General features: G+C 54.6%; 1 protein-coding gene across 1 annotated transcript in view; it reads right to left on the bottom strand.

Annotated features, from left to right (window-relative positions):
- Positions 1-21490, bottom strand: part of ALX4 (ALX homeobox 4) — a 44461-nt gene extending 22971 nt beyond the window's left edge. Inside the window, exon 1 of the mRNA XM_070804094.1 lies at positions 21034-21490. Coding sequence (XP_070660195.1) covers positions 21034-21457 — 424 coding nt within the window. The 5' untranslated portion in view covers positions 21458-21490. The remainder of the gene's footprint in view (positions 1-21033) is intronic.
- Positions 21491-24588: the final 3098 nt, after the last annotated feature.

Raw genomic sequence — 24588 nt, forward strand, 5'->3', positions numbered from 1 at the left:
AGCTTTGCCAGTGTAATGGATAAAAGTGAAATCTCATTTGAATTTACATTTAAAAAAAAAAAAACAAATTTGGGCTTCCCAGGAGGCTCCGGAGAAGGCAATGGCACCCCACTCCAGTACTCTTGCCTAGAAAATCCCATGGAAGGAGGAGCCTGGTAGGCTGCAGTCCATGGGGTCGCTAGAGTCAGACATGACTGAGCGACTTCACTTTCACTTTTCACTTTCATTCATTGGAGAAGGAAATGGCAACCCAATCCAGTGTTCTTGCCTGGAGAATCCCAGGGATGGGGAAGCCTGGTGGGCTGCCATCTATGGGGTCGCATAGAGTCGGACACGACTGAAGCGACTTAGCAGCAGCAGCAGGAGGCTCAGTGGTAAAGAGTCCACCTGACAATGCATGTGACATGAGTTCGATCCCTGGGTTGGGAAGATCTCCTGGAGGACGAAATGGCAACCCACTCCAGTACTCTAGCTGAAAAAAGTCCCACGGACAGAGGAACCTGGCAGTCTAGAGTTCATGAGGCCACAAAGAGCCGGACGTGACTGAGGCCGAGCGTGCTCACACACACACAGGCACATATTACTAGTGAAGTTAACCTTTAATGTGTTGCATTTCTTCTTTTGTGAATTGTTTCTACTGAGCTTCCAAGGTTCAGTGCAAAGGTGACTCCTTCTTCCTCTCTGACCCCAGGGTCGGGCTTCTCTCTTAAAGGCTGAATTCCCCACTCTGAAGCACGGCGGTGTGGTGTGGCCTCCCGTTCGACCGAGAGCTGTTGGGAATAGGGCTGCCCTGATGCACTTCGGGGTCCTGAACTGGGCCCCGGCTCCTTCTGCCTTTGGTAGCACCAGGCAGCTCTGCGTGCCCTGCTGAGGGCGACAAGGGCACCCAGAGGAAGGGGGCCCAGGACCATGAGGCTGGGCTCCAGAGCAGGGTGGGGGGCTGCGATCCCCCAGCACACACTGCTGTGGGGTGGCTGTGGCATGGGGGTGGACCTTGGTCCTTGTGGGGTGATGGGGCTCAGAGAAGCCGGCCACGGGGCAGGTCGTGTAGGACCAAGCCCCATGTAGCTCCAGACGCTGCTATGGCCTCAGGCAAGGGTTTTGGCTTTTCTGCTTCACGTCAGCAAGCCCTGCCTGGTCTCCTGCCAGGGAGAGGAGAGGAGGGTTACAGAGGAGGTGCAGCCCTCCCCGGGAAGCCAAGACTGGGATGTTCTCCTCACCCACACGGCAGGTTTGTGCGGGCCCCTGTGTGAAGGCTCTAGGCACCCCCATCCTGCCAGTCAGGATCAAGGCTGCAGTAGCTCACACTGGCCACCAGGAGGCACTGCAGTCCCAAGTACCTTCCTCAGGGCCAGAAGTGAGGCCCCAGGGCCCCGCCGCAGATGCTTCTCCCAGTTTGGTTAAAGACCCAGGCCCCCTCCCGGAGGGTTGGCCAAACAAGTGGTGATTCAGCCCTACTATGTGTCTCTGATATCCCAGCCCTCCACACAGTGCTGGGTGAGGAGGGTCCCTGCCCTTCTCCACAGAGCTCTTTCCTCCTCCGGCTCTGAGGGTATTCACGTTCTTGACTTGTATCAGTCCCCGTCTTGAGCGTCCTCATTTTACAGATGGGCAAACTGAGGCTCAGAGAGAGGGAATCCACTAAACGTCACCAGCCACTGGGCAGCCGGCCTGACCCGAGTTGCTCTTATTTCCCCCAATCTCTTCCCTTTGTGGAGACCTGAGGGGCATCGCTGGCCCTCTGGATACTGACAGGTAAGCCATGCCCAGGCTACCCGACCCTGGTTTTGCCAAGTCGGCTGTCCAGGCAGCTCGTGGATTTGTTGCTGGCTCCTCTGTGGGCTCTTCCCCAGGGAAGCTTCAGCAGTCTCGGGGACTGCAGGCTCTTCTTCCCATCACTCCACACTGAGGGGAGGGGTTTCCTGTGAGCCAGAGGATCGAGGGGGCTCCCCAGAATCAGGAGGGAAAAGGACTCAACCCTGGGCTCTCACTACACACCAGGAGCTTCATGGTTTACTAACATGCTCTCACTGCTGCTGTTTACAACAGCCATGTGAAATATGCCCATTTTACAGCTGCAGAGACTGAGGCCAGAGGGCGTAAAGGACTTGTCTAAGAATGCACAGCTGCTGAGAGGCAGGATTTGAACCCCAAGCCTGGGGCATCTTCCTCTGGGCCCTCCTGGAGTGGATACCCAGTGTGGGGCTGGGACAGGGCAGCCAGGAGACAGAGTCAGGGAAGAAGGGGAAAAAAAAGTGGGAGCCACAGGAAAATTCCTCCTCTCTGATGCCTCTAAATCTGCCCAACGTATCCAACCTTCAGTGCTGGCCCTGGTGAAACTGTCCTGATAGAACTTCATAGAACATCTGGGACCTCCAGTGTGGACCAAGGCCTTTTCTCGGGACCTTGCTTTCAGGGTCACTCCATCCCTCAGTTTACATTCAACTAATTTTTTCTTTTCCTCTTCCTGACACTGGGTCTGGATTTATATTCAATTCTCTGCTAAATACCGAAGTATTTAAAAGTAAAAAGGCTTATGTCTGCGACTTACCCCCAAACAGTTCTGAAAGAAATAATATGTATATGTGCATCTGAATATATATTAATATATACATACAGAAAGAACACAAAAGAGAGTGAGGGCAATAATGCAAATATGGCAAAACTTTAAGATATGGAGGATCGGTGTCAAAGGGATCTGGGAATCCTTTGTATTCTACATTTAACTTTTCCTGGTGTCTGAAAACATGTCAAATGAAAAGCTTTTAAAAAGAACAAGAATGCAGACAAATGGGAAGAAACCACTTTATCCAGGAATCCAAGTTCTGAAACCGGCATTTGTTACAGTTTGAAACAGGACCCAGACTAGAGTCTAGTAAGCAATCTCTCTGCCTCCCTCTCACCAGCACCATCCACAACTTCTACAAACGGGCTTGCACGCTGAAATCAAAATCACAAGGCAGATCAACTCAAGGGACAAACGTATACTCCGTAGTCCTATGGAAACCCTCATTTCCATCCCCGGAAGCAACCGGAGACCCCATTAAAACATGCGGTTCTTCTAAGGCCGTAGGAGGCAGTATTTTGTTAGCTGAGGGCGAGCTATCCTTGGGACTTAGAAGTACTTGGTACTGTTTGAGCCTATTCTAATTTCAGCTCCCTTACAGTTAGTCCAAGCGGGTACGGCTTCCTTGCATCCAAAGAGAAGTGGTTAAAAAGGAAGCCCGCCGACAATAGCTGGCACACGCAAGTGACCGTGTTCATCGGTGATGAACCTCCACACAGAGGAGGATTATTCACCCTCAGAAAGGAGGGAAATTCTGGCACCTGCTACAGCACGGATGAGCCTTGAGGACATCGTGGTGAATGAAACAAAGCAGTCACAAAAAGGCAAATACTGCACGATTCCACGTACACGAGTCCCTGGAGCGGAGACAGAAAGTAGAACAATGGCTGCCAGCGGCCGGGGCCCAGGAGGGTGCGGAGTTGGTGTTTCACGGGGACAGGGTTTCGGTTTGACAAGATGAAAAGAGTTATGCGGCTGGATGGTGGTGATGGTTGCACAACATTATGAATGCTCTTCATACCGCTGGACCGTACACTTAAAAATGGTCATGATGGTAAATTTTATTTTTACTTGTATTTTAAAATTCTTTTAAAAATTGGAGAGAAAGAAAAGAAAGTCCACTACTGGCTAGGGTCCCTGCGGGCCTTCATCCGGCCTTCCTTCAGTCCCCACGGTCCTCTCCGTACCCCAGCTTAGGCCCCAGATTCTTTTCTCTTCTCTTCTCCCTGACACTGTGGCTTGGGTTGCGTCTATTCATTGCACTCATTCGTTAGTTGACTTGTTTGTTCATTCACCAAGCACCTCCCCAGGGCCTCCCTTTAGACATGGCCTCACCAAAGGGACAGACGACACCACAGCCTGACAGCAAGAGCCCTGTGACCTGGGCAAGGCAGGCTCTATGGGAGGAGTGGCCGGTGCTGGCTGAAAAGGTCAGGAGAGGCTTTAGCAAGGATGTGAACTTGACCTGAGTACTGACATCTACAGAGGCCTTGACAAGGCCCGGTAACCACATTTTATGGCAAAACAGGACACCCAGCTTTCAGCTGAACTGGTCCTAAATTACTAAGTGAGAAGCCCCAGGGGGCCTCCCCCAGGGCTGGTGACAACAATGAGACAATCACACAATTGCTTGCGTTGCAGCAGTTCTGACCCACTCACTGTCTCATCTGATTCTCCTCAGATCCCTAAGAGGTCCGTGATGAGGAAACTGAGGTCCAGAGAAGCTTGACTTGCTCAAGATCACAAAGCGAGGAGGGGCAGAGCTGGGATTTGAACCCAGATGGTCCGACTCCAAGCCTGGTGTCCCGTCCACGGCCTCTCACGTGTCTCCTGGACACAGGCAGGCAGTCTTGGGGGGTGGGGCGGGCACTGGCTGACTCAGTCTTGTCTTTGAGTGACACAGTTGAGCCTGAGGAGAAATTTCCATCTCAGAGGAATAACCTCAACAGAGCTCTGGGGTCACCGCGTGCTGGTTTTGGTGGTGTAGTCGCTCAGTCGTGTCCAACTCTTGCGACCCCATGGACTGTAGCCTGCAGGGCTCCTCTGTCCCTGGGATTCTCCAGGCAAGAATACTGGAGTGGGTTGCCATTTCCTTCTCTAGGGGATCTTCCCAACTCAGGAATCGAACCCAGATCTCCTGCACTGCAGGCAGATTCTCTACTAACTGAGCTACAAGGGAAGTCCATGGGTCACCATGAGAAGCCCCATTTATGATCTAACACTTGGACATCACCTGGTGCTGTTCTCTGGGGTGGGCTGGGGTCATGACCTCAGTCAGGGACTCTAACTACCCCTGTGAACAGCCCTCCTCATGGACACTGAGGTTTCCCAGCTCCCCGCTTCCTGGCCCAGCCCAGGTCTCATCCCCAAGCCCTGCCTCACGAGGCTGGAGGGGATCCAGAGACCCAGCAGGGGAAGGGGCAGTGGCCCAGGCTGGGTCTACTCCCAGAGAAACAGAAGGAACCTCCCCCATTCTCCCTTCAGCCCAAAAAGAAGCCCCAGAGCTCAGGGGCCACCCTGGGCCACCCCTCCTCTTTCAGGCAGGATACGGAGACCCCCGAGTGATCACATCGCCTGTCAGTGGAAGGACTGTCTTCTGATTTCAGATCAGCTCAGTGGTCTGCCTGCCCCTTGTCCCCCTCTACCTTTACAGAACCATGTGGCCTTGGGCACGTCCTTATCTCCTTGATCCCTCAGAGCCTCCATCTCTCCTCTGCTTCAGAAAATCTGCATTCCCAAGCATCCCCTTGGGGACACTGTAATACCACCGTTGTATTCAAGGGAGGCAAGATGGAGAAGCTCAGATCCTGCTCTAGGTGAAATGAATGAGGAGTCCTTGGAGCAGGACGGACTTGGGTTGACTCCTGAAACTGCCCCTGACTTGCTGCATGCATTCATTCAGCAGCATTTCTGGAGCGCTAGTTATGTGCAGGGCAAAGCTCCAGGAGATGGAAACAAAGTCCAAGAAAGCATGGCCCCTCCCTTACAAAAGCCCTGCTTCATGAAGGAGGCAGTGATTATGGCGGTGGAGGTGGATACGGCAGGGGCATCTCGGCCAGCCTGGCGCGGGAAGCAGTGTTTCTGGGGCCTCTCCAGATCTCTAGGCAGCGATCTGGTTGGAGGGGTCTGTCGAAGCTGTGTACAGCTAGCTCTGTGCATACGATGAAGAAATGTCAGCTCTCCCCATCAAAGAAATGGGGAAATTTCTCAGGGAGATTGTTTAGGAGGCTTCCAAGCCACTCATGCCTTGGCAAAGTGACTTTGGCCTCTGTGTGACTGGGTTTCCTCATCTGTAAAGTAAGGGGGAGGGGACCCACCTCCCAGCATGTTTGTGGGCTCTCAGTGAGGCCAAGGGCGAGAAGGCACACCTCTGCCTGACACCCAGCACGCTGTCTGTCAACGGGAATCCTCCACGGGAGATTAACACACTTATTATTTGGAGGGAAGTTAGGCCAGGGCGGGAGGAGACCGCAGAAGAGCCCCTCAAGCTGCAGTGTCTCATCCTCCCCCTGCCCCCGCCCCCGCCCCAGGTATATGCTCTTCAGCTCAAGTTTCCCCAGCTCCAGCTGCCCAGAACATTCCACAGACCTCCGTCCCAAGCAGCTCCCCCCACCCCAGTCCCCTTCCAATCAAGGCTCATTTCCACGTACATATAACAGAGAAATAAATGGGGTGAAACACTGAAACTATTTTGTTTGTCATTTGTTATAGATATTTAAAAGTGCTAGCTGATGTTCAAGAAAGCCCCTTCCATACATACATTTTGACCCAGGCTGCAACTTGTAGTAGAGGCATGAAAGGAGGACTCTAATTTTAAGCGCTGCATCGAAGACAGTGTGGCTTATGCGCCAGTTGACAAAGGTCAGAGAGGCTGTGAGCTCCTTCCAAAAACCTCGCTCCTGCTTAGACACTTGGTAACATCTGGACGACTCTCCTGTGCAGGCACACCAATATTTAACGGCTCCAGAAGAATTTTCTCTGTGGGGGCCTTCGCTGTCCTCCACCCAGCATACCACCCAAAAGCTATCTGGGGGTGGGGAGTGTCGAGAGGGATCGTTCCAGAAATGAACCGCCACTCCCACTGGCGCTGCTGTCTGCTGTCATATAGAAACTAACCTTGGTGATTCAGGGCTATGTCAGGGCCCTTTCTGCCAGAGAAACCCAAATCACCTTTCCAGGCCCGAGTCTGTTACCACTTCCTCTTTGTAGATTTCCTGCCATGCCCTCCTCCAAACTCTCCTTCTTCTTCTGTGAAAGTCACTTAGTCGTGTCCAACTCTTTGTGACCCCATGGACTATACAGTCCATGGAATTCTCCAGGCCAGAATACTGGAGTGGGTAGCCTTTCCCTTTTCCAGGAGATCTTCCCAACCCGGGGATCAAACCCAGGTCTCCTGCACTGCAGGCAGATTCTTTACTAGCTCTTCACGAGCCACAAGGGAAGCCCCCGAACTACTCCTAATAATTCGACTGCTTTTCACAAAGCATTGCCAAGTGTGGATGCATGGCACCCTCCACCATTAGACAGTGTCTTCATCACAGGCAGGGAAAAAGTCTTGTCAAACTCTGGTCCGCACATCTGGCACTCAAAAAATACCTGCTGAACAACCAACTCAACAGATACCTGAATTAAATGAATCTGGTTAAGTAACTAAATGTCTCAGTCTGTGGAACGACCACATCGGCCTAGAGAGAATGTTTTTCCCACCAAAATCAAGGGTTTTCTTCCTCCAGATGTGTTCATGGTAAACTAAACAATCATTTACAAGCCCCAAAAGCAAGAATATGTTTTCTCCCCTTGGACAAGAAGGGAAAAATTATGGCTGGATCAATTGTGAGGTTGCCAGTTAAAGTTTTCTGAGGTTGATAAAGATGGATAAGATTATTCAGGGTTTCCCAGGTGGTGGTAGTGGTAAAGAACCCACCTGCCAACACAGGAGACATAAGAGATGCGGGTTCATTCCCTGGGTCGGGAAGATCCTCTGGAAGAGAGTATAGCAACGCACTCCAGTATTCTTGCCTGGAGAATCCTATTGACAGAGCTGCCTGGCAGGCTACGGGTCCACAGAGTTGCAGAGTCAGACACGACTGAAGAGACAGCACAGTGCTTGTCAGGAAAATGACTCATCCCATGAAACAGTGAGAATGGACCTTATGGAGCACAAAAGTGGCTTCCTGTAATCTTATCCGAGGGGCTGAGTCCTGGGTAGCTCATTAGGTAAACCTGGCCCTGGATGTCCACTCAGGCAAGGCCTCTCCAAGGCAGCCCCTGATCCCTGGCACAGAACCAATGCCGAGCCAACGAGGAGGCCGTTCCAGGAGCGGTCATTTCTTGCGAGTTTAAGGAAGGGAGCCTAAACTCCCCAGCAGACATGGCTTGAGGGGTCTGAGGGGCCTAGGACTACCCTTCTCCCCTCCTTGATCCCTCCAGCCCCCATGCTGGGCAGACAGCCAGCTTATACCCTTTTTTCATCACTCATCTGTATTTTAAAATGCTTTGTCAACCACACAATATAGACTCAGCAATAATTTGTTGATTTTTCAATTTTATGCATTCAAGTCAACCATTAACTGTCTGTCAAAGTTTCCGGCCTCACCTACTCAAAGTTCCAGCAACATCCTATTATCAACAATAACAACTAACATTTATTGAGCACTTCTGCTGCCGTAAGCTCTTTACCTATATCACCCTCCTCAATCCTCACAACATTCCTTCATGGTAGATAGGATTCATATGCCCACTTTACAGACAAGGAAAATTGAGGCAAGGAGGCAAAGAGGTCAACTCATTTGCCAAGGGGCACTCAGCTGGACAGGCCCAAATCTGTTTCCAGGTCCTGGCTATACTGGCCTCACTGAACCAAAGGCACCTGAAGATGCAGGCAGCCGGTACAGCCTGACTGTAGCATGAACACAGTTTCTATAAGATTCCAAGGCATTAGAAGCTGCGCCTGTTACTTGCCTTTGGGCTTCCCCGAAGGCTCAGAGGATAAAGAATCGTCTGCCACGCAAGAGACACAGGAGACATGGGAGATGCAAGTTCAATCGCTGGGCAGGGAAGATTCCCTGGAGGAGGAAATGGCAACCCACTCCACCTGGCCGGGAGACCAGGCCTGTGTTTAACCAACTGGGCTGGGGGGTCCCGAGGCAGGATATACTGGTCTCATGAGCGAGCCCCCTCTGGGGCTCTCACTGCTCCACTGGTAGCGGCAGCCACCTGTCTGTTGCCCCCTGCCCCTCTGGTTACCCACCAGGGGCGCCGAATCCTACTACCTGGTCCCTGGCTGAGCCACTCCCTGGGCAGAGCTTGGGATGACCAGGGTTGGGTACAGGGAGCAGCAGATGCCTCTGATGAGGAGGAAGCAGAAAATCTTTAGGACATTCACGGGCCCAGGAGTACAGAGCAGGGTGGGGTGCATGGACTTCCCTCCAGGGGCTCCTCCCAGCCCTGTGGGGAGAGGGCTCTGGGGTCATGTTATGGAAGGGAGTCCTCTCCGATCTGGTCCTCTTAGGGGGTAGTGTGAGGACCCTAAGAGCACATCTACCCCAAGGCCATATCCTCATGGGAGACTCAGCTGATGGACACGGGGGCTCCCAAGTATGGCCACAGGCCTAGTCAGAGGCCAGGGCTGGGGCGTGGGCACCCTCGCCACTAGCTCTGCCCTCCCCCACTTCTCATCCGCTCTGGCTCCTGAAAAACAAATGTGTCCCAGAGCCGAATCTCTTTGGCGGGTCAGTCGTTGGCCTGGAGGTGAGGAGTTGAGCAGGATGACTTAATGAAGTTCCTTATATTCTAGAACTCTGGACCTTCATCTCAGGAGGCCATGCCACACTGGGGACATTGACTAGTGGTACAGAATAGAGAGCCCAGAAATAAATTCTCAAATACATGGCCAATGGATTTTTGACAAGGCAGCCAAGACCATTCAATGGAGAAAGGGCAGTCTTTTCAACAAATGATACCGGGAAAAGTGGATATCCGCATATGAAAGAATAAAGATTGATCCTTATCCTATACCATCTACAAAAATTAACTCAGCGTGGTTCAAGACCTAAACTTAAGAGCTACAACTATAAAGCTCTTAGAAGAAGACATAAGGAAAATCTTCCTGCCACTGGAGTTAGCAATGATTTCTTGGCTATGACAATGAAAACACAAGCAACCAAGGAAAAAATTGATAAATTGGATTTTTTCAAAATTAAAAAATTTTGTGCATCAAAAGGACACTATCCGGAAAGTGAGAAGACAACAATAGAGAAAATGTTTGCAAATCAGATATCTGACAAGGGATTATCATATATATATATATATAGGGCTCCCTGGTGGCTCAGATGGTAAAGAATCCACCTATAATCTAGGAGACCAGAGTTCGACCCCTAGGTCAAAAAAATGCCCTGGAGAAGAGAATGGCAACCCAGTCCAGTATTCATGCCTGGGAAATTCCATGAACACAGGAGCCTGACGGGCTACAGTCCATGGGGTTGCAAAGAGTTAGACATGACTGAGCGACTAACACACATATATAGATATATCCAGAATATACATAAAACTCCTACAACTCAACAGCAAAAGCCAAGAATGCAATTCAAAAATGGGCAAATAGATATTTATTTATTTATAAATATTTGCCCCAAAATGGGCAAATAAATCTTCTTTCTCCAAAGAAAGAAGTTGTCAGAATAAAGGTCAAAGATAAATAAATAAAGATTGTCAAAGAATAAAGGTCAACAATGGTTTGACAAAATGGTCAAACACAGAAGGACAAATATTGTGTAATTCGACATCTATGAGGTGCCTGGGGTAGGAAAATTCAGAGACAGAAAGTAGAACAGAGGTTTCCAGGGAATGGGAGGAGAGGGAGATGGGGAATTATTGTTTAATGGGCCCATTTGGGATGATGAAAGGGTTCTGGAAATAGTGGTGATGGTCACACAACACCACGAATGTACTTGATGCCAATGAATTGTTCATTTTAAATCCTTAAAATGGTAAATTTTAAGTTACGTATATGTTACCACGGGCTTCCCAGGTGGCACCAGAGGTAAAGAACCTGCCTGCCAATGCAGGAGACGCAAGAGATGCGGGTTTAATCCCTGGGTGGGGAAGATCCCCTGGAGGAGGGCATGGCAACCCACTCCAGTACTCTTGCCTGGAGAATCCCATGGACAGAGGAGTCTGACGGGCTATGGTCCACAGGGTTCCAAAGATCCAGACATGACTTAGCACAGCACATATTTTACCACAATAAAAATTATCCCTAATTAAAATAAAGATTTGAATGTTGAAAGAGGCTGCACTAAGTCTGGGGACGCAGCCTCTCACTGCACTGCTCAGAGGCTTCCAGGGGGCTTCCCAAAGTCTGAACCCCTCGTCAGAAAGTGAATGGCCCCCTCTGCTTTGCCCACGCCGTTCTTCAGGCTGATTCTTGCCTCTACCCATCATGCCCTCGCAAGTCACACACCTGCTCTTTCCCAGGCATTCCACGCACTTTCCTGACCTAGTTCTCTCTGACTCTAGAGTGCTGTTTCCAGCTCTTCCAGCTGGAGAACTCCTATTCAACCTCCAAGGCCCACTTCCAAATGCCCCTACCCACTAAGTCCCAGTCCATTCGCACTTTTCCTGAGAACCGCGATGTTTGCACATTTAGCTCCCCGTGGGCAGCAATCACCTGACTCGCTGCCCAGTGTTCCACACCCAATAACACAGGGCACAACCCGGCAGCAGCATGTGTCAGATGTGAAGGGGGAGCCTTTGGCAGCACACCTCTCACAGCCCCGTCTATGCCCAACTCCTTCTCTACAGAGAGACGGGGGGAGCCCTTCCATAGAGTCTCCTCCGCCTTTGTTGGCCGCCACCTGTGAGAGCTGACTCCAACCCAGGCTCAGGTCTCAGTGTTTCTTCTCATCTGGGCTGTGAGCTCAGGACGGCATATAGGCCCGAGCGGAGGGGGGCATCCCCTGGCGGGGGGAATCTCAGAACCCTGGGGAGGGGCAGGGCTGAGTGGAGGGGGGAGGACCCAGGGAAGAGCGTCATCAGAAGAACCAGGGGCCCCAAACTCACTGCAGGGAAGGGGGGAGCCCTGAGGAGAGGAGGGTGTGTATGGGTGGGTGAGGGGGAGACGGCCCAGGAGACTGCAGCCACGGTGCTCCTCTAACTGCAGGAGCCTGAGAGGACACCAGGCCTGTGCAGAACAGAGCAACTCAAGGTCTCCTTCTACCACGCTTCAGAGGGGTCCCCGCAGGAAATATTTTTCGCCAGGGTAGAAGAGAACTAGAAGTCGGGTTCTCACCCATGCCCACGCCTCCTTCAAAAGGAGGAGGAAGGGAAGGAGGATGGGAAGGTTCCCTCCCTCCTCCCTGCCTCCCTCCCTTCCTCCCTACGTTCCCAAAATTCACTGAGCACCTGCCCTGTACAGCAAGCCCTGCTCTAGGCTCTGGGAAAACAGTTTGAAACAAAACCGTTTTGTAAGACAAAAGCCTCACAAGGTCTCACAAACTCCCCAGGAGGCAGGTATTTCCTCACGTGGTCTTCAGCTCCACCCTGCCCTGATCAGAGGTTCTGGCACGATCCTGGAACCTCTGGGACTTAAGATGCAATCCCTCACAACAGTTATGAGGCACCGATGCCACACCTGACCCCAACACAGCAGGACACTTGAACAGGGAAGAAACTAGGCCCAAGGACACAGGATCAGGTCTAGACTCGGACCTACCGGGGCTCCAAGCCCATCCTTGACCTCCTCCCCAGCCACCGCTACCCCACCCGCCACCACTGCACCTCCAGACAGGAGGATGGGAGGAGCTCTTTGGGGCCATGTTTGTAAACCCATGTCATCTGAGATAGGATGAGCTGTGTTTAGTCGCTCAGTCGTGTCCAACTCTTTGTGAGCCCATAGACTTCAGCCTGCCAGGCTCCTCTGGCTCCTCTGTCCATGGGGATTCTCCAGACAAGAACACTGGAGTGGGTAGCCTTTCCCTCCTCCAAGGGGATCTTCCCAACCCAGGGATCGAACCCAGGTCTCCTGCATTGAGGGCGAATTCTTCACCATCTGAACCACCAGGGAAACCCCTGGATATCAGGGAGGCCCACAAACCCAGGAAGGCCCCAGTGTTTCCTTTCTTACCCTGAAACCTGATCAGAATACCCCCCTGGCCCCCAACTGCCACCACCATTCAACATACCTTCATCATCTGCAAGATGAAATGAGAAGGCAGCATCCCTTAGTCCAGACTTTGGCCACCTTGCAGGATAACCCTGCAGGCATATCAGCTCTCTGCATCCTCACATTTCCTCCCACAGAGGCGGGACTGCCCCACACAGCCCCCGTTTTGCAAACGAAGAAATAAACTAAAGAGATAAGCAGACCATTTCAAAAACACAGGCAATTTCCAGGGAAGAGCCAACACATGAACCCAGAGCTCTTGATGTCCAGAGAAGCCATGGAGTGGGGAAGGAGAAAGCAAAGAAGCAGCTACTCAGCCACCAGAGAAGATCCAGGTGGTCTGTGGCAACTCTGAGCCCTCCCCTTACGGGGTAAAGCTCCACCCACCTGGGAGCGGGCAACCCTTCTCCGCCCAGCCTCTCCAGCACCAACCCATTAACTGCAGTGAACAAAGCTACTAGTCTGTCTCCCCATCCCGACCTGAAGGCAGAGGCTGTGTCCAGGGCCTCACAGAATCCCCCAGGAGGCCGGGAACAGGGACAGGCAAAGTCTGGTGAGGAGCTGGAATTAGGCATTTCAGTCCCCTTCTCTGTGAAAACTGGGCATTTGGGCCAGGAGGCGTCTGGCGTCTCTTCCAACACTGGGCGGGACACCCATCCCGACACCAGGACCCATCATGTTGGAGGGTTGACTTCCGGGCCTCAACCAAGGTCCCCGACCTGGCAGGTGGTCAGCCTCAGAGGAGGAAATAAGTCATGTGGCCTCAGCTAACACCCTTGGGCTCTCACTGCCGGGTTTCCACACACTTAGGAAACAAAACCCGGGTCAGGGAGCCCAGCAGAGAGCAGGAGTCCCTGCCCCACTGGGTCACATTTGGGGATGAGTTCCTGCAATCCCATCAGGTGCTCTTCTGTTGCCCTGGCAACCCCAGGAGCTCCCAGTGGAGCCCATCTCATTTCTGAAGGAGGGGGAAAGGGCAAGCATCTGCTGTGCATGAGACACAGAGTGTGTGGCCAACTGGATGGATTACAGTGAAAGGAGCCGGTAGGAGAAGGGGCACAGGTACCCCAGCTCCTTCTTCCTTTTCCACCCTCTGCAGTCCTTCCTTCCTTCCCACTGACTTGCCTGTGGGGTTCCATTCCCCTTTAGGCCTCAGTTTGTTGTTGATTAGTGGCTAGGTCGTGTCCGACTCTTGCAACCCTGTGGACTGTAGCCTGCCTCTGTCCATGGGATTTTCCCAGGCAAGAATACTGGAGGGGGTTGCCATTTCCTTCTCCATGGGGGTCTTCCTGACCCAGGGATCGAGCCCCAGCCCGCGTCTCCTGCATCAGCAGGTGGGTTCTTTACCACTGAGCCACCAGAGAAGCCCAGGCCTCCGTTTGCCAAGATGGTGCTCAGGCTGGTTTCTCTTCCTCAGAACTGAGGAAATGCTCAAGAGCTGGAGGTGGGAGGAGGCCCCACTGTGGTGTGGGTGGGCTGAGTGAGAGCTCTAGGAAGCCTCTGGGGCTTGATCCACCCCCAAGGGCCCCAGGGAGACTCTGCCTCCCCGGGGAGCCACAACCAGCAATGGGGAAGGCCACAGGTCATGAAGCACAGGCTCTTAGTCACCGCCTCCTCGCCCAAGACTCTGGTGGTTGCACGGACCACAAGCATGGTCCATCCCCCGGGGAGGGGGTCGCACAGGATCCCATGCAGGTTCTCATTCTCACCTGCACGCTGCTGACTATACTAGGTGCATCCTTGCAAGTGCTAGGGGGCACGCAAGGCTTCCATATAGGCGTGCACATGAATTGGTACGCATGTATGGTCCCTGGAATCACCCTGGGACAGACACCCTGGTCCAGGACAGATGAGTGTGAGCCGGGAACACCACCCCACAGTCACGCGGGACTCGGGCTCACACCCACTCCCAGGCCTCCGCCCGCACCAGTAAAGGTATTGGGATGTGCTCATAGCTTCCTTCCGGACAAAAGAAAAGTGAGGAGGGTGAGGAGGACCAGGAAATTGGGTGGGCGGGGGAGCGGGGAGAGTCCAAATTGGTACCAGCACAGTAACCCCTAGAGGGCCTTTGGAAACTGTCCAAACTCCCGGTTTCGTAGAAATAAAATCTGGATCCAGAAGGGGAAGGGGACCCAAAGCCGTGCGGGGAGTTAAGAACAGTGTGGTGGAGACCCGCCACCATCTCAACCTGGACCTTAGCGCCTGCCCCAAACCTTCCACAGCCTCTCCATCTTCTCTGCCATAGCCTTGCCCTCGGACAGCTTGGGAAACCTGCTGCTCTGCCCCGACCCGGGACCCCGGCAGTCCATCTTCGAGGTGCTTGGGGCTGATGCCCAGGTTCCTGAACCCCTAGTTTGGAAGGAAATCCGCTCTCCAGGACAATCTGCTTTAAGAATCCGATGAAATGCGCACTGACTCCCTCTCTTTCTAAAACGCACAGCTGCAACGCGCCCACACCCAGCAGCCCCAATTCTGTGGTTCCCAGGACACGACCAACCGAGGTGTGGTCGTAGGGAAAGCAGGGTAGTTGGCAGGTGGTGGCACCTCCGTCAGTGACCCTCCACGCGGGAGGGCTATGATATCTCCCCGTAACCCTCCTCTCACACGCCGTGGTGACCCTGCTAGCTGCCCCCGGAGCTGAATTCCGAAACCGCCCGCTGCCCAGTCCCCAGCCTTTCGCAGCTCCGAGCCTCCTCTTTGCACGTCTCTTTTCCTCTCCACCAAGCCTCAGCTCCCCTTCCGCGGCTCCCTCTCTTACTTGGAGCTGCTGGTTGGGGGTGGGACGGGGCAGAGAAGAGAGTCTTGGCTAAGGCGGCAGAATGTTTCAGAGAGGCGCGGGGTGCACGGCCGCTGGTGCGTCTGGGGTCTCGCGACCCCTCTGTGGACACACTGGAGGCTCCGGTCGCACTCCTGAGTCAGCTTTCCTGGAGAGAACAACGTCCAGGCAGCACGGCGTCGGCTGCCCGCGGCCACCCCAGGGAATGGAGGTGGGGGTGTTACCGTCCATCTGTAGGCGAAAGAAGAGGGCACAGGCTGCACCTCTGGGTGGGAGGCCCCTGGGAGACCACCAGGAACTCGGATGGCTGAGAAGCACCAGCTTATGGCTGGAAGGTTTGTTGGCCAGACAGAAGTGTTTCTCTAAAAAGGCCCTGTTTTGAAGGAAGGCCCTCTTCTCAACTCTCTAGTCTGGACCAGCCGTCTCGGCCAGTGGTGTCCACAGCCCCAGACCAAGGGGTGGGGAGCGGGGTTGGGGGGGGGAGGGTGCCTTTCACTCTAAATTCGCTGGGTGGTATCATCCTGCAGCTGAGTACCCCCCTGTCTGGGTTTTCGAATCTGATGACCCGCCTTGTGACCGTAATACCTCCTGGGGAACCGGGTAGCGAGCGGGAGCATGTGGCCAGGTGGCACCTGGGTAAGCTGGGTCCAGATACAGGACCACCCTCCCACCGCCAGTGCCTCAGTCCTTCGGTTTCCTGGTGGGGAGTGGAGGGTCCTGGGAGCTGAGGACGCGGAGGTTGCCTCCAGCCAGGCATTCTCCCAGATCCATCCCACCAACTCCCCTTTCCCGGCCGCAAAAGGCGCACCCGCTGCAGCTCGGGCTTCGCGGGTCTCCACCCCAAGCCCTCGGAGCCGCTGGGGATCCCGGCAGTTTTCCTATCCTTTCTCCTGCCGCCGCTTCGGGCACCCTGGACCAGAGGTGAACGGAAAAGTCCAAGCCCCTGACAAACGCCGGGACCCCTCCCTCCCTCCCCCCAGCCCCCGTCGACGCGAAGGTCGTTATATTTCCATTTTATATTTCAATTTGTCACCGAAACAAAGCCGCACGCAGATTTGCGGGAAGAGAGAAAAGGGCTGGGACCAAGGGATAAGGTATGATCACGGGGCAGCGTGCGCGCAACTGCTTTCTGAAACGAAAGTTCTCATGGAGCATGGCGACATTTTACGTTTGGTACTGTTAACTTGTTTTCCTGTTGTGGCCCCTCTCTGCAGCGCACCAAACTCGGGGCTTCAGCGACTTCGGGAGAGCCTTTGGCGGCAAGGTTTCTGGGGCAGCCGGCAGTTCCCAGCAAGAGTGAGGACTGCGCAAATGCCCGACAGGCAAGGTTATTCTCTGGAGAAACGCCACTATCGGGAGAGGGGCAGGTTCTCTGGCTCCCCCGAAGCCTCTTCTGAAATTTCCTTGAAACAACTGAAAAAAAATCCCCCACCCTAGTTTTCGTTTAGGGATACAATATGTAAATGGTCTGTATCTCCATCCACGTGATAGTTATACCTGGAGCAAGTAATTAACAATTCTTCCAACGTTTCATTAACCAGGTGCTTCACTGTATATAAATTATAATAAAGACACATCGACTGTTTTAAAATAATAGGAGACCTTTAATCCAGGTCTGTTTTTCTATTTAAGATGCTATGTGTTTAGGCTGAACTGTTTCAGCAGACTGAGGGCTATAGAAATTAACAAAGTAAAAAATTAAAAGCATCTTTCTTCTTCTCCTCCCCACCCGCAACTGACTGGGGATCCTGGACGTCACAGCTCCTACGCTTGAGTTTTCCCTTCATCATCCCACAATCATCCATGGGTTCTTAAGGCTAATGCGCGCCCCTCAGTTTCTCCCTGTCTTTTGGGGGGATCCCTCTTACACAAAGCACACCCTGGTTCTTTGGCTTAATTTGACTATGACCCACGTGGAGTTTACATATTTCGTGGTGTGTGGATTGTGTCGGTGCTGGTGGGGGGAATAAATATCTCTAGCATTCAATCACTGCGTCTAATTCGACAAATCAAGGCCAGCCCCTCGGTGGCGCCCCAGGGGTCTCCGGCCGGGCTCAGGTCTCCCAAGACCTCTGCGCGGAGAGCACTGCCTTCACGCGCCGGGATGGGAAGGTAGCAATCGGCTAGCAACGAAAACCTGCGTGCACCGAATAGAAAGCGAAAGAGAAGGAAGTAGCAAGACTGCTTTCGGAAGCGTCCCGGCGCGCCTGGCCGAGGCCTGGGGTGGCGAGCGCGGCTTGGAGAGTTGGCCCCCGTTGCGAGCGAGATGCCAGGGTCCCGACTCCTGCAGGGATGAGGCTCTTTGAGCAGCTGAAAAACATTGGGTCTCCAACCTGGCAGGTCTCCTGGGGTACAAGCCGCCAAGTATGGGCCAGGATGGGCGGGGACTTTGGAAGGGCGACGTGTGGCCCCAGGGAACCTGGTGGGGTTGGGATTGCAGAAGGCAGGATACGGTGGGGCTCTTGCATAAAATAGTGAATGTGTATGCCTGAAGGGAACCGTGACTCCACGGTTCGGGACCCTTTCAGTACCGACGGGGAAGCAGTGGAGGCGCAGTTAGGGGCAGGAACTTCTGCAGCCTGGATTCGTGTCTCCCCTCCAAGTTCCACATCTCCGAGCAGCAACCCCCCCAACTCCCCACAGGAGGCTGCAGGCGGCTTCCTGCTCCAGGCTCTCGGGCTGCGGCCCCAGTGCAGCCCCCGGACCCACAGCTCTCCCGTCAAGGAGCGCTTGTATCCAAGCACTGGCTCCCGGCGGAGGAGACCTCAGACCCTCACTTTTGCTCCGAGCAGTTACACAGATGGAGGAACTGGCCTCTGGCCCCCGGACCAACGGAGCTGGAAAGGTGGTTGCCAGGCCGAAGCCCCACTGGGTGGCGGCCCGAGCCACAGTCAGCCTGGCACCAAAGCTGAGTCTGCCTCTGCCTTTCCCAAGCTCCTGGGAACCTCCGAGGCTTTTTCCCTCCTACTCACTCACTTTCCCCCTTTGGGGTACACACTCTCACGAGTGTAGGGAGAGAACCATGTCGGTGTGTGTGTGCTTCAGAGTCCCTGCCTGCTGCCAGCTCCAAAGGTCTTCTGCGCAACCGCCTCTCTGGGCGGCAGAACCTCACCTCTTGGTGCCTCGGTTCCCTCCTTTTGGGCCTAATGTGCCTTTCCCCCCAACCCCCACCTACAAGAGCCAGAAATCTCCTCCTGGCCAGAGAGACAGCAGCTGCTGAGAGAAGGAAACGAATAAGCAGAGCTGTCCATAGTTTGCGGCCGCACCCTGAGCAGTGCCTCCATCTTGGACAGCCGGGGAGGGCAGTCTTGTTGGTGTTTTCCAAGCTGCCGTTTGTCCCAACCTGCGGCTTTGGGATTTTACCAGCGCAGGGTCAGCGCCTGCCCTGTCCTCACAAGCGGGTGCTTACAGGTTCCCAGTGCAGCACAGAGGCCGACGGAAGAAACGTGGAGGGGGCAGGCTAGACTCCTCTGTCTCTCTGGGCTGGGGGCCGTGGGGGTGTGTGTGTGAGACATTTACTACCCAGTGAGGCCTGACTGTCATCTCCCTGGGATGCAGGTGAGGAAATGGGGCTTTAGAGAAGCTCCTCACACGCAGGTCAGCGGGGAGCCCCATGGCCACTGCCCATCGAGGGTGCATTATGGAGACTGGCAGTGGGGGCCCAGCAGGGCTCAGAGGTGGTGCTCAGAGGGGTCTCACACTTTCCCCCTTTCCCTCCAAAGCCGAAAACATTTCCAAATGAGACATTGGGAGCCACGTAGAATCTCTCCTTACCTACTTTCTCAGACGCCTTGCTGGGGAATTTCTCTAAAACATGAAAAACCAGTGCAGAGGGAGGGAAAACTGTCCGTGGGGCGTTCCGTCTGGGATATACCCACACCTAACGTTCCCAAAGGACAGGAACCAGGAGAGGCCTGGCGGGGGAGGAAGCCTGAGACCCAGGGGGCAGGGGGGGCGTGCAGGCAGGGGCATGTGGACAGGGTGAAAGCCCCTCGCTGCCTGAGTGTGGAAGAAGCATCTGTGCGGAGATGCGGCTGTGATTCACGCTGCCTGAACTCATTCCAACAGGAAGGTGGAGAGGCGAGGTAGAGGAAGTGGGGAGAGCCCCGGAGCTCTCAGCCTGCTATTCTCTGGGTTTGAGAGGCCACACGAGTGTACTAGGCGTGTGTGTGAGCCTGCTGCTCCTAAGGAAGAGGTTGTGTGTGTGTGTGTGTGTCTGTGTAGAATCCAAGTGTAGACAAGAGTACGACCCTGTGAATGTTTGTGCGTGTCAACAACCACTTAGTGGACCCCTTCTGAGCCTGTGGGGAGCCAGCTCCAGGCAGAGGGTAAAAAAAAAAAAAAAAAAAGCATCGGCAGAAGTTGTTTCCTAATGTTATTCCAGTCGCCAAGGCCTCCACCCCGTCTCACCTCTGTCCCCGGGGCCCGGTGTCTCATCCCGCCTGGATCAGTGCAGCCAAACCACTGTACTGTCAGAACCAGCTCGTTTCCAGGGCCCTTTGTGAGGGCCGTGGCCCAAGGGGGAGCGTGTGAACCCAGCGCTCCTAGCCCAGAGATTCTCCCATCCGTCTCAGTTTCTCTCCCTGCCAGACTGGAGCTCACCAGTGCCGATCCTGTAGCAGAAAAGGTTCTGGCCGCAGGCCTTCCTTGAGAAGCCCTCTCCTCCTCTTTGGTCGCGGCGCTCCGGGGCCCAGGCCTGTGTCCCGTGGCCGCGTTCAAGGGGGCTTGGAGGTCATTTAGGCCTCGAGTTCCCGTTGGGCCCAAATCAGGACCCAGAACCTTCCCTCTGGCCCAGCACCGCGCCGCCTGGAGCTCTGTGGCTTCCTGTTTTCCCAGCCGCTCGGTCCTAAAGCGTGGTTCAGAGGCCGGCCGCCTCCCGGGATCGCCCAAGGCGAAGCGCTTGGGAACTCCGATTCGCTCGCCTCGCCTGCTGCGAGCCACCCCGATTCGGGTCATCCGCGGCCTCGGGCGTCTTCGAACCCGCACCCGGCTGGCTCCCCTGCGCCACCGCATCCCCGGCGCGCCCCGCCGGCTGCGCTTCAGGCTCCCGGCCGGGCTCCGCACCTGCGATGCTCCCACCTGCAGCGCCGCCCGAGGAGCCTTCTAGCCGGCCAGGAGTCAGGCCTCAGCGGCCCGGGAACCCGGAGCCCAAGCGTTGTGCTGCAACTGTTTCCCGCCTCACGCCGGGAGCCGGTGCTGCGAAGCATCCGCTTCGAAGCCGGCCCGGCAAGCAGCGCAAAGCAAGCGGTTTGCGGAAACGGCGAAAAGGAGGAGAAACGGACTCCGGGTTGAGTTTTAACAGCCAACGCTCCGTGCCCTTGGCCGAAGGATCCCAAGGGGGCTGGACGGATTCCCCCGGTCCCTTCGGAGCGGTCGATCCCCATTTTCCGACCCAAAGTCACAAACCGCTCGGCCCCACGCCTCCCCAGCCCGCCAACTCTCGCCTCCAGCAAGTTGATCGCGTTTCGAAGGTCCCGGAGCCCTGGGTCCAGGGGTCCCCAGCCCCGAGGGATTCGCACATGCACTCACCGTAGCAGGGGACCTGCAAGGCCGCGTTGTGGCCGCCGCCGCCTTCCTGGAGTTTGAGGCTGCCGTCCGGGGGCGTCTTGCAGGCGCCTCGTTGCAAGTAGAGATGCGGCTGCGGCGCGGGCGGCTGCGGCTGCGGCGCGGGCGGCTGGGGCTGGAATTTGCTGAAGGAGCCCCGCGCCCCGGCGCCGCTCTCCAGAGGTGCTGCCGGGTCCTGCTGCCCCGCGCCGTAGCGGGCCCGGCTCTTGGCGTCCCCGAATCCCTGCCCTTTGGCGGCGGCCGACAGGAAAGTTGTGCTGAACTTCTCACTGCCGGGGTATGCCCTAAAAGGCGACGAGCCCTCCCGGCTCTGCGACACCGGGCTGTAGTAGGCGTCCATGGCAGCAGCCGGCGACTCGCAGTAAGAGACGCAAGTCTCAGCATTCATGCCTGGCTCGCGCGGGCGACGGGCGGGGGCGCGAGCGGGAGCGCGAGGACGCCACCGCGCGCCTTGGCCGGGAGTTAGGAGAGGCCAGGAGGCGGTGGCTGTGCGCTGCGCGCGGGCCTGCTCGCTCCCCCTCCTCCCCTCCACGCCTCTCTCTCTGGCTCCTCACCCCCTCCTTTCTCTCCCTTCTCCCTCCCCACAGCTGGCCAAGGGAAAGAACCGAGGACTGTAAAAAGATTCAGATGTTTCGGAAAGTTGACCAGATCTCCCAAACCCTCTTAAGGTTTTTGAACCGGAAAAAGAGAGTGCTTTTTTTTTTTTTTTTCCCCCGACTCTTTCTTTTTCCCTTCCGTCTCCCTCTCCTCCTCTCTGCCTACTCCCCTTCTCCCTCACCCTTACCCCTTCTCCCTTCCTTTCTTTTAAGGAGGTGCTGCTAATTCGGTTGCCACTCCGAGGGGATTCTACGCGGAGCCGCCCGAAGGCCTTTTCAAGTCAAGGCGGGGCCAGGGAGGTCTCTGGACTCCCCGGGCTCCCGAGGCTAGGTGGGTCCAAGCTTCGGCCTATGGGAGGGGGGCATGCACAACTTTAGTGATGGATTAAAAAAACAAAAACGAAAAACAATCCAAAAAATCTGACAGGGTTTGACATTTGGAGGCAGAGGGGCCGCTAACTTCTGGGTGCAGGCAAGTCGTTGGGGTACATCCCTGAGAATTTAGCGCGCAGCTGCTACGATAAATGTAGCGCGCAACTTTCCTGTCTTCCCAACTGGTGCCTTTTGCTCTATTTCCAACCCCTTTTCCCTATTGTCGGTTCCTCCTTGAAAGTAACACAGTCACACACACACACACCCGCGCGCTGCAGTCACCCTGCGCACGGCCACTTTCTTGTTAACTGTTTTCCTCCCTTTAAGGGCACGGGCGAGGGTTGCGGAGGAATCCATGTTCACTCAGACACTGGAGAACCAGCAGGCTGCTCCAGTTTCTGAAGCTTTGCGCCCAGCCCAGGAGATTTTCTGGCTGGGTTAAGGGCGCTTTGAGAGTGGGGAGTTGGGAGACCCGCGCCTCACCGCTGCGCAGTCACCTGCTCACTGCTCAGGTGGGGACAGTCTCTAATCTCTGGCCTCACAGTCCCCACTAGAAAAGTAATGGCCTGGATTTGACGGGTTGTGTGCGCCTCAGGGCCCTGGAACCGGCCACAGCAAGGGAACAGGACTTCACTACAGTGAGCCGCGTCCCTTCTACACGGCTAATCACTGATTGCGCCTCACAGCAACCGTGCTTGGTGGAAATCGGGGTCCCCAAATTTTCCGATGAGCAAACCGAGGCTCAGAGAGGTATGAGCCCTTGACTGAGGTCACACAGCTGGGAAGCAGCAGCGCCTGCCTTGAAACCCACGCTGAGGCTCGTCCCTCCGCCGATCTGGGATGACGTTGCTGACAGTGAAAACGAAAACACGCAGAACGGAGGAAACGGAGCTCTGACTGTAGGATGACTCGGGTTTGGAGGAGCCCATTAAGAGCAGTCCTGGATAAACTGCAGAGAAAAGGACAGAAGACATATCTCAAGGGAGGCTGGGAGTGGGGTGAAAGGTGAAGGGGCAAAGTAAAATGAGAGAGGGCCTGAGCGCCCTGAACCCAGGAATGTAGGTCAGAAGTCAATCTTCTGCACCTAAAAGGTCTCCCTAAGAAGAAATATCGGGGGGGGGGGGGGCGTCATGCTTCTACCCCCAACCTTATCCTAGCTAATCCTCACCCCCACCCCTCTCCCTTGGTATCTCTGCTCCTTGCTCTGCCGCCGACTGCGCGATCCCACATCTGGTTTCCATCGCGGCCTACCTTGAAGTGCTCGTTAATAAAGATATTCTGCAAACCGTGGCCAGGGGTGCGCAGGCCTGAACCCCTCCCCCACTGCCCATAGGGACCCGCACCTCTCTGGCTCACGGCCCAAGCCAAGTGAGGATCTCATATATACTGAGTCCTTGTTGTGCCAGAAGCCATCCACAGGTTGTCTCTTGGGGCTACCCCAGCAATCTGGGGATGCTGGTCGTCTCCTCATACCCATTTTCCAGATGGGTAGACTGAAACTCAAAGACACCAACTAATTTTCCAACCTCAGTTAGCCAAAAGTGAGTGAGCCTGCATCATCCCAAATTCTCCTGTTCAGCCCTAGTTTCTTTTAGTTCTTAGACTCTGCCAAGTTCTGGAATTCCCGTCTCATCCCTGTGCTTTTTGTCTTGCTAATAACTTGGTATTCAGCAAAGAGTGTCTCCTCCAGGAAGTCTTCCCATCTTTCCCAGTCGAAGTGCATCTCTGTTTTGGACTTCAGGTTTGTCTGGTTGCCGGTTCAGTGTTCATCTCCATCGCACTAGTCTGAGGTTGCAAGAGGGCAGCTTCTGCGCTGCCTGGCGCCCCACAAATATTTACAGAATAAAATATTAGAGCCTGGGTTCCTTCCACTGCTCAGCGAGGCAGTTCCCAGCGTATTTGGTTTCCTCTAGCCAAGGACGACCGGCTGCTCGCCCTCCCCCTCTTCATGAATCAAGCGACAAAATTAAGAGTACGCTGGCCTCTCCCTGGCCGCACAAGAACAGTGAGTTCTCTCAGAGAAGGGGCCAGGCCTGTCTTGTTCACTGCAGGGCTTGGCACATCCTAGGTGCTCATAAAATGCGCATTGAATGAATGAATGAAAACGCTGAGCGATCCAGTCTGAGATCTTAAAGGTGCATTTTCGCTAAGGCGTTCCAAGCTGAGAAGGCTACTCCGGTCCCCTGTGCCCCAAAACTGGCTACTAGAACCCAGATGATGTCTTCGATCCTTCTACTTCTCTCCCCTCATTTTCCAATTCCAGGAGTAGACACAAGGGGGAAACTAAGAGAAGTGAGCTATATGGGGTGGGGAATGGTGACTAGACAGGTAGAATGGCAATCACCATATTCTCTAGTAACTTCTGAGCTGCTCTGGCTGTCAATGCAAAAAGACAAAACCAAAAAACAACCCTGCTGCGATCCAGAAAGCTTTCTTTGCATTGGTGGTATAGTGGTTAGCATAGCTGCCTTCCAGAAAGCTGTCTTTGAGTGCTGCCTCCTGCCACCTACCCACCCCACGATCTTATCACCAGTTTCATCACTACTCCATT

The sequence above is a fragment of the Bos indicus genome, chromosome 15 (assembly GCF_029378745.1).
Source record: "Bos indicus isolate NIAB-ARS_2022 breed Sahiwal x Tharparkar chromosome 15, NIAB-ARS_B.indTharparkar_mat_pri_1.0, whole genome shotgun sequence".
Taxonomy (NCBI): Eukaryota; Metazoa; Chordata; class Mammalia; order Artiodactyla; family Bovidae; genus Bos; species Bos indicus.